The 8,928-nt window shown below is 42.0% G+C and overlaps 1 protein-coding gene across 1 annotated transcript; it reads right to left on the bottom strand.

Annotated features, from left to right (window-relative positions):
- Nucleotides 1-2,884: 2,884 nt before the first annotated feature.
- On the bottom strand, nt 2,885-8,275 carry TTC32 (tetratricopeptide repeat domain 32). Its single transcript, XM_004745858.3, has 3 exons — nt 7,947-8,275; nt 3,807-3,973; nt 2,885-3,066 (listed from the first exon to the last, which is right to left on the bottom strand). Exons 1-3 carry the CDS (start codon nt 8,096-8,098, stop codon nt 2,939-2,941), a joined length of 447 nt encoding a protein of 148 aa, XP_004745915.2. The 5' UTR covers nt 8,099-8,275; the 3' UTR covers nt 2,885-2,938.
- Nucleotides 8,276-8,928: the final 653 nt, after the last annotated feature.

Raw genomic sequence — 8,928 nt, 5'->3', positions numbered from 1 at the left:
GAAAAGAACATAACAGTGTTTTTTTTTTTAAGTCCCCTAATGTTAGATGTGAAATTTAACAAATCTCTCTGACCAAATGCCGTGTAAACTAGAATCACTTTCCCATAATTTGCCACATTTTCGAGAAATACAGAAAATACCAAAACATGAATTTACTTGGAAGCTATCACAGTAACACACTTAGTTCGTGTAGTGATCATTCAGTTCACTTTTCACTAGGATTTTGATAAGTTATACCACATGTTATTCAACAGTTTTTGTAAATAGCAACCTGTTCACTCAAATACAGTAATTAAAATGTGCTAAAAGAAGAATGAAATTTCCGTGTCTTAGCCTCAGACGAGGCATACCCTCCCATTTCCCCAGCACGATTGGTGTTGTGCTACTTGGGGGGATGAGAGGATCCTTTGGGACCCTGCATCTGTTGTGTCTGTAAGCTCTTTGGTATTGTGAAGGACTCTGTAATGTGTAGCCCTTCATTTGCCCAAAAGTGTTCTTTTTTCTTTTCTTTTCTTTTTTTTTCAAGATTTTATTTATTTGACAGACAGAGATCACAAGTAGGCAGAGAAGCAGGCAGAGAGAGAGGAGGAAGCAGGCTCCCCGCTGAGCAGAGAGCCAGATGTGGGCAATCCCAGGACCCCAGCTGGGGTCATGATCTGAGCCGAAGGCAGAGGCTTAACCCACTGAGCCACCCAGACATCCCCCAAAAGTGTTTTTCTGTTAAAACTTCAGCAAGTGCAGTCTGCAAGAGACCCAAAAACCTTGAAAAATTGGTTTTAAAAGCAGTAGAGAAACTGAATGCACTTAAAAAACATTGAACTGTACACTTTAAGTGTGAACTGTATGCTGTGCAAATTATATCTCACTTAAGTCCTTTAAAAAATTGTACAGAAAGAAAAAAAAATGAATGCCATTGTAATGGTGTACCTGATGAAATTACTGTAAATGTACTTATGTAATTTCAAATTGCTAGTACTTACTTATACTTGTTTTAATTGCTCAATTAATATATTTTTCTAACTGTGAAAAGTATTTGGGTATCTTGGGCTACAATGGAATTCATAAATTTTTTCCATTAAAATTAACGGATTTTGAGACGCCTGGGTGGCTCGGTCAGTTAAACATCTGCTTTCGGCTCAGGTCCTGATCCCAGGGTCCTAGTTTCAGCCCGGCATCCGGCCCCCTGCTCTGCCTCTCCCTCTCCCTCTGCCTGTCGCTACCCCTGCTTATGCACACACTGTCTTTCCGTCAACTAAATAAATACAATCTTTTTTTAAAAGAATTAAATAAAAAATGGCCATTTTTTTTTTCACGTAATGGTTTTTCCCTTAGAAACATTTTTAGGGACAAATTAAGTTTGTTAAGCAAGAAAGAGGTTTAGGAAACGGAGTTAAAGTTTTAAGGGGGAACTAGGTTTGGCAGAGAGGTTACAAAGATCCATGCAAATGCCAAATTGATTTGCCCTGAAGGTAGACTGGCTTCCACCACACCCACTGAAAAAGACTTTCAGACCAGCTAAATGATGGGGGTGGGGGGGCAAGACTATGTAGTGAGTGAGGGGAGGTTAGAGAAGTCAGTGGAAGACAGAAAACAGAGAGAAGATCCAGGAGAGGGCAAAACCAGTAATGACTAAAAGCTGACTGGGAAAGAGTTTCCTGTTCCACCAGCCGACTGTAGTTTGCTATCAGAAAGTAAATCCGTTGGCTTCATTCAGTTCTGGATTTCAGGGAAAAAAAAAAGCATAAATAGCTCCAGGTTTTCAGTTGGTGTAAAAGTAATTCTCTAAGCTCAGAAGTAACTTCTATCCATTTACTCTCTTACCTTACTTTGTAACAAACCACAATTTTCTCTCTTGTTTTCGGGGAGAGAAAGGCTGGAAGATGACACCGTTTGGGTGTATTTTTAGTAGAAATGCTAAAATAGGAGAAATCGGAGCAACAGCACACATAAAAGAATATCTTGAAGGCACATAACAAAGCTGTTATTTAGTAAATCAGAAATTTAGAATCTGTGTAACACCTAAAGTTTTGATCAAGAGATAAAAATATATTGTCCTTCAGTTATTTCCAGTAATAAGACAAGAGAAAAATAAGCATCTGGGTTCTAATTAGCAAGTACTGAATCTGACCTTCAGTGATTTATTTATTTATTTTTTTTTCTGACAAAGGATGAAGAATCATTGAATTCGAGAAACTAAATAAATTCTTTTATGGAGTTTAGGTTTTGGTTTTTGGTTTTTTGTTTTTTTGGTCTTTTCATTTTATTTTATTTATTTTTTTTTTTAAAGATTTTATTTATTTATTTGACAGAGAGAGATCACAGTAGACAGAGAGGCAGGCAGAGAGAGAGAGAGAGGGAAGCAGGCTCCCTGCTGAGCAGAGAGCCCGATGCGGGACTCGATCCCAGGACCCTGAGATCATGACCTGAGCCGAAGGCAGCGGCTTAACCACTGAGCTACCCAGGCACCCAGGTCTTTTCATTTTAGATCCGACCCCAGTCAAGAGTAAGGAAAAGCGAATAGAAGCCAAGAGAAGGGGCACCTGGGTGGCTCAGTCCAGATGTCAAATTTTTTAAATAAAAAGTTGGGAATGAAAATAATAAAAAATACAACATTAATGAAGAAAATGTCACACATTTCTTTAAATATTTTACTATAATCATATACAACTATGCATTGATATTATTTATTTATACTTTACAAAAAGCAGTTATTCAACAGTTGGTCAAGCTGAAATTAACTACTTTAAATATATTATTTAACTTTCAGTGCTAAGACATGAATCTCTTCATCTTAAATATATATCAAAATAGCTTGTCACCAAAAAAAAAAAAATAGTAATTACTCAACACCTACTTTACATCATAAAGAATGAGATGCCAGGTATTATAAGGGTCATGAGTCAATATTTTAATTAAATTAAAACTTGCAAAAATTTTTTCAATGATTTCTTCTTTGTTTTTCTTCTTTGTCTAGAATAGTCTGTTTTAAGCTCAAAGCAGCATCTTGAAATCCAGGATTTAAGTCCAATACCTTCTTGAAATCTTCCAAAGCATCATCAAAGTATCCTGTACCAGAACCAAAAAAATGAAAAAGAATAATAAAACTGAGTATTTCTATATATTATTCATAACAAAGTTCACATACACGTGCTTTTGTATTGATGAGCTTTCAACCATATCTAGTAAAGGATTTTTTTCTTCTTAATAATGATATATGGATGTGTATATCAAAGTAATTTTGCATGACCTTACAGAATAATTAAAATTAAAATTTTAAATTAGCTTTAAATGAACCCTTAAAGTTAGCTCTGAGTTTATTTCTTGAGATTTAACAGAGAAATAGCATAAAATGTCATAAAATCTCAACAAAATCCTATCACTAAGGAACAGAAAATTGGCATTCCTTTTAACACTTTAAAAAGAAACAGTACCTACAGTCCTTTAATCTAGTCCTTTAATCTAAGGACCTAAGGATCTAAAATCCCTTCACTTTATATTGTCTTGTGTGCCCGTAAAAATTTTAACTCAGAAAAGTTCACAGGTGATCATCCGTGCTGAGCTCATTTCACAGTTGGGAATGGACAGGCACAAAGTAACGGCCCATCGGTCTCCAGGTCCAATCCTCACCCCAATGCTCCACTGTAAAGCCTACCAGAAGCCTAAAATAAATGCTTCCTCTGTTCCAGGCACTACACCCAAATTTTATGTGACATTAAGACTTGATGTCTACTACATTAGTTTTGCATTTGAGGGCTCTAATTCATAACATAAAGTCAAGGGCAAAAGGGAAAAAAGATAATTCTTACCCAGCCTATACAGTATCAACCCTCTGTTGTAATACGGAACTTCGAAAGTGGGTTGGACTTGTATGGCCGATGTGTAGTCCTCCATGGCTTCATAAAAATCAACCCTGAAGTATTTGATTTGCCCCCTGTTGTTGTAGGCAGTAGCCAAATCCTCAGGGCTGCATTTGCTTTAAACAAAGAGTTCACATTAAAAACGTGTGTTACCAAATTCCTCTCATTTCCACTTTCATTCTCTTTTGGGTATTGTCCAGCTTCGTAGCCTGTGACATGCGGTATCTACACCGGAAAAACCAAGTGAAGAAACAAAGTGCAAAGAAATGAGGCAGAGGAATCAGGGTCGCCTGGGTGGCTCAGTGGGTTAAAGCCTCTTCTTCAGCTCGGGTCATGATCCCAGGGTCCTAGGATAGAGCCCCAGGGTCCTGCATCGGGCTCTCTGCTCAACGGGGAGCCTGCTTCCCCCCTCTCCGTCTGTCTCTCTGCCTACTTGTGATCTCTGTCTGTCAAATAAATAAAATCTTAAAAAAAAAAAAAAAAGAGGCAGAGGAATCAATTCTTGTTTAATCCATTTACCTACCTTATAGCGTGGCAGCACTACCCTGTCAGTCCGAAAAACACATTCATTTTATAGTATATTCAGAGCCCCGTGCATTGTCAACTTGTTTTGCAGAATGCAACATTCAGAAATTGTTCATTTTCTAAGCACACGCCAGCCAGCAGGGCAAAGAAGACAAACCAGATTCGCCCTGAGCCAGGAGGTAAAGCCAGCCCAGAGCTCCAGTTTGCAATGGATGTATCACAAAATGAATCATCAATGTTATTCTCAAATTTTTAAGTGATCCCACCAAAAATGAGATTTTAAATCATATTTCACCAGTAAAGAAATACAAGCTGACCAAAAGTGAAGACTCAACATGCTGTTGCCCAAGGAGGGGATGCAGCTTCCCTCCCTCTCATCTTAGCTACGATCGCCCCAGCAAGGCCACACTGGTCTCCTGTGAGGAGGACATCGGGGCTCAGGCTCATTCTGGGGATCCTGTGTGCCGAAGGGACTCTGCTTCTGAAAGCTCCAGAGGCTTCCCCAGGAGCTGTGAGCGGGCAGGGTCTCCAGCGAGGGATCTTCGACCAGCCACCGGCGCAGCAGGTCACCCCTCCACGGCCAGACAATTCATGCAGAGAACATCAACGGACTCTGCTCTGGGTCAGAGACAATTCTGTTTCCCTTTTTTTCCTAAGTGGTTCTCACAATTGAATCAAAGAGAACAGGTGCAGGCTACACTCATCTGTCATTTCTTCATTATGCCCCCTAGTACAAAGTACAGTCCTCAGAAAACATTGTGACTGCTGTCAGTGCCAGCAAAAGAGACTTCTGCTAATATCTAGATCCTTGAGATATGACAGGCACGGCAACCACTGCTACCATGAAAGGTATGCACAGGGGTCTCCTTCAAGTCTAAGTTTACTAGCGATGGACAAAACTACTGCAACATGCGAAAACTTGCTTCCAGGAGCTATGACAGAGACAGGGTGCAAGACCACTTCCAGACGCCACTAGCACCAGGTTTGAAACTGGAGGAACAGGAGGACACACTCCCTTCAACTCTTTCTGTTATGATACTAGGTGAACTGCTGCCCCATAAAGGGTTTTAAGAAAAATGCAGCCTCAGGACTCCAGAAAGGTTTCAGACAGTAAATTTTTAAGCTTCAAAACTTTGTTGTGAGTTTCTTATACTCAGAGGATGATAAAAAGTTTGGTTTAGAATTAGATCTCATTACAACAAATTCTAAAAGCCTATTTTTCATGTGGAAACTGCTTCATATTTTAAAGATGTGGGTTAACTACTGAAGCCAAATTGTTTTTGATAATATTAAGATTTTTGTAATGATAGTATTTATCATACTAGAATTTAACTTCCTAATACAAATGTGGATTTTTTTTTACATTTGCAAGCTTTATTAAAAAAAAATGGGAAGTTAGGTTTATGACTAAGGCTGCACTTTGGGATATAAAAAGAAAATGTAAACCATTCAGGCAGGCAAAAATTGCAAATGCTTCTTCAAAATGGTTCAGTGACCCATTATTTTAAAAAATAAATTTAAGGGCACCTGGGTGGCTCAGTGGGTTAAGCTGCTGCCTTCGGTTCAGGTCATGATCTCAGGGTCCTGGGATCGAGTCCCGCATCGGGCTCTCTGCTCGGCAGGGAGCCTGCTTCCCTCTCTCTCTCTCTCTCTGCCTGCCTCTCCATCTACTTGTGATTTCTCTCTGTCAAATAAATAAATAAATAAATATTTTTTAAAAAAATAAATAAATAAATAAAATAAATTTAAGCTAAAAGACCTATTTAAGGAAAAAAGTCTGAATTGACAGAATTCATTTTAAATTCATGAGTTCCTAGAAGAATTTCAGAACTATAAGGAAATTAGAAGGTTCATTCAGGCATGCTGAGCGACCTTCTAGTAAACCATGGAGGTTTTTCTTTCCTGCATTGGTAAGAAGCAGATATTACATCTACTATAAAGACACATTGGTGCTCTTAGGCAAAATGTACAAAGGAGACTAGATGGTGTCAGTATACCTATTGCTGATAAATACTTTTTGAAACCTATTAGCTAAGTTACTCTTTGAGCTTGAAATGATGGAAAACTACATTTTTATGTTTACTAATCTTTTCTTGGGATGGAGGAGGCTCAGGGGATGGTGCTACTGTCTTACTGCCTGTTCAGAAATTTCTTCTGTTACCTAGGTGTATTATCAAAACATGAAAGGAATTTTATTTTTCTGGTTTAATTCCATGAGTTTAGCAAATTGTGCCTTGGGGCCTCTGGGTGTCTCAGTCATTAAATGTCCGCCTTCAGCTCAAGTCATGATCCCAGGGTCCCGGGATTGAGACCCCCATCAGACTCCCTGCTCAGCCGGGAGCCTGCTTCTCCCTCTCCCAGTTCCCCTGTTTGTGTTGCTCTCTCACTGTCTCTCTCTGTCAAATAATTTTTTAAAAAATCTTTGAAAAAAAATCGTAAGTCTCATGCAAAAGACAAACTGGCATGCTGTCAAGAAAAACCAAATCCTTGAAGGGAGAGAAGAGTCATGGTGCAGACCATTCAAAACCGTCAAAAAGCTGTTCATTCTACTCCTCTGTTTTCTCCTTCTGGTCCACATCACTCCATCAACAAAAACAAAGGCAAAACTTGGGAGGACCATCAAATGCTACACATCCAGGCATAAACCTAAGGCTCTCTGGACAAGCAGGTATTAGCAGGTGAAGTCGCTAATATCACAAAAAGACATTATCAGCTTTCTCATCGAGGTACACGGCACCACCTAACATATGATCGCCATAATACTGGATCTGAACCGGATCAAACCTCAGGAGTTCACTACCAACTTACAAGCAGTGTAGGAGACAAGGGACTGTATTAAATGACATCAGGGGGATGACTTCAGCACATCCAAAATACGGGGAACTCTCAAAACACAGGACTGGCTTCCTCGACAAAGTTCACGGGGGGGGGGGGGGGGGGAAGGAAGGGGAGCCTTACAGACTTGGTGTGCATCCTGACTGGAACCAACTGCTAAAAAACACATCAGCCACACAAAAACGTTATTAATCAATCAGGAACCCACACTGACTGCATATTTCTTAGTAAGGAATCATGTAATAATAATGATACTGTGGTTGTTTCCGCAAGAATCCTTAATATTGAGAAATGCATTTTTTGAGATATCCATGGATGACTGTGGGATGAAACGGTAATATTTAGGCCGAGTGACATCCTCCCCCACTACACACACACACACACACACACACACGTGAAAAATGAAACACCCCTGCGGTGATGTGGCGGCCGGAGTAGCGGTCCCGGGTCCTAGCGAGTCACCTCGGCGTCTCCAGGTCTCAGACCCCCGCCCGTTTAAATGTCAGGTGGAAAAGCCCTATCCGCTCTAAGTCGTGGGTCAGAGTGAGTAACGTAGGAGAACCCCCGGGGTGGGGGGCGGCACGCGTCCCCCGCCGCCCTCTGGAAAGACAAACGCTCCGCCCCGCGCATCCCCGGCCCGGGGGAGCTCAGGCGGCGGAACCGTGGACCTGACATCCCCAGCCACCCACGTGCCGGAGGCGCCGCGACCCCACTTCTCGCGATAGGTACCTGCCGGGCGCCGCTCCCCCGGAGCCTGCACAGGCGCACTGGCGAATGAAAGCGGAGTACAGCGCCTCGGCCTCGGCGTAGTCGCCTTTCTCGAAGTGAGCTTGCGCGAGTGCCAGCGTCGCGTGGCTTTGTTGCCCTGGCTGCCTATCCATAGCGGCCGGAGGCCTAGCGTTCCGTGTAGAAAGGGGGGTTGACTTCTGGGCGTTTAGACGGGGCACCACAGAGCCACTTCCGCACTCCCGGAATTTAATTTGACCGCAAAACCTCGGCGCTTAGCGAAGGGGGCAGTTTGTACCTTCGGAGGACCCGTCATCTCGCGAGATCAAGCTCACGGCGCGGGCGGGGAACTCGGGCGGCGGGGGAGAGCCTGGACCGACCCTTTTGAAATGCGGCGCCGTTATTGCTGCCGGTCCCGCCTGCTTCCTTTTCCGGAGAGCAGTGGACTGATGGGCCCAAACTGGTTTCCGTGTGGGTCGACTGATGTTGCGAAGAGCTTGCCCTTTGTCACAGCGAGTTGTTGGGGGAGGGAGCCTTACGATGCCAGAAGCGGAGCAAGCTTGGCTTCTTACGAATGGCTCAGGGGCCCGCAGATTCTAACGCCCCTCGGGGTTCCAGCGTCCGCTCTTGGCAAGACCTCTGGGAGAGGGTGGCTGGGTGGCTCTGAGACACTGTAGAAATCCCTCAGCTTAGCTGTCCGAATCAGATGACCGTTTATTAGCTCCCAGAGCCTAGACGGCACACTTCTCAGTCCTCCGGAACAGTGTAGGGATCCATTAAATAATATTTTGTGCTGACGGTCTGTTATGTTAGTTTACATTCCCTGGCTGTTATTGCCAGAGGGAAACCCAGATAGTGATTTATTAAGTGCAGTATTTTAAAGTAATAATTATGTAAAAAACAATCCAGAGAAGGAGATTACCAAAACAATTCTACTTAAAATAGCATCAAAAAGAAATAAAATATTTAGGAATTAACAAAGAAA

This window comes from Mustela putorius, unplaced genomic scaffold (genome assembly GCF_011764305.1).
Source record: "Mustela putorius furo isolate JIRA1106 unplaced genomic scaffold, ASM1176430v1.1 tig00537284_pilon_pilon_pilon, whole genome shotgun sequence".
NCBI classification, from domain to species: Eukaryota; Metazoa; Chordata; class Mammalia; order Carnivora; family Mustelidae; genus Mustela; species Mustela putorius.
This window is presented reverse-complemented; position numbering and strand designations above follow the sequence as displayed.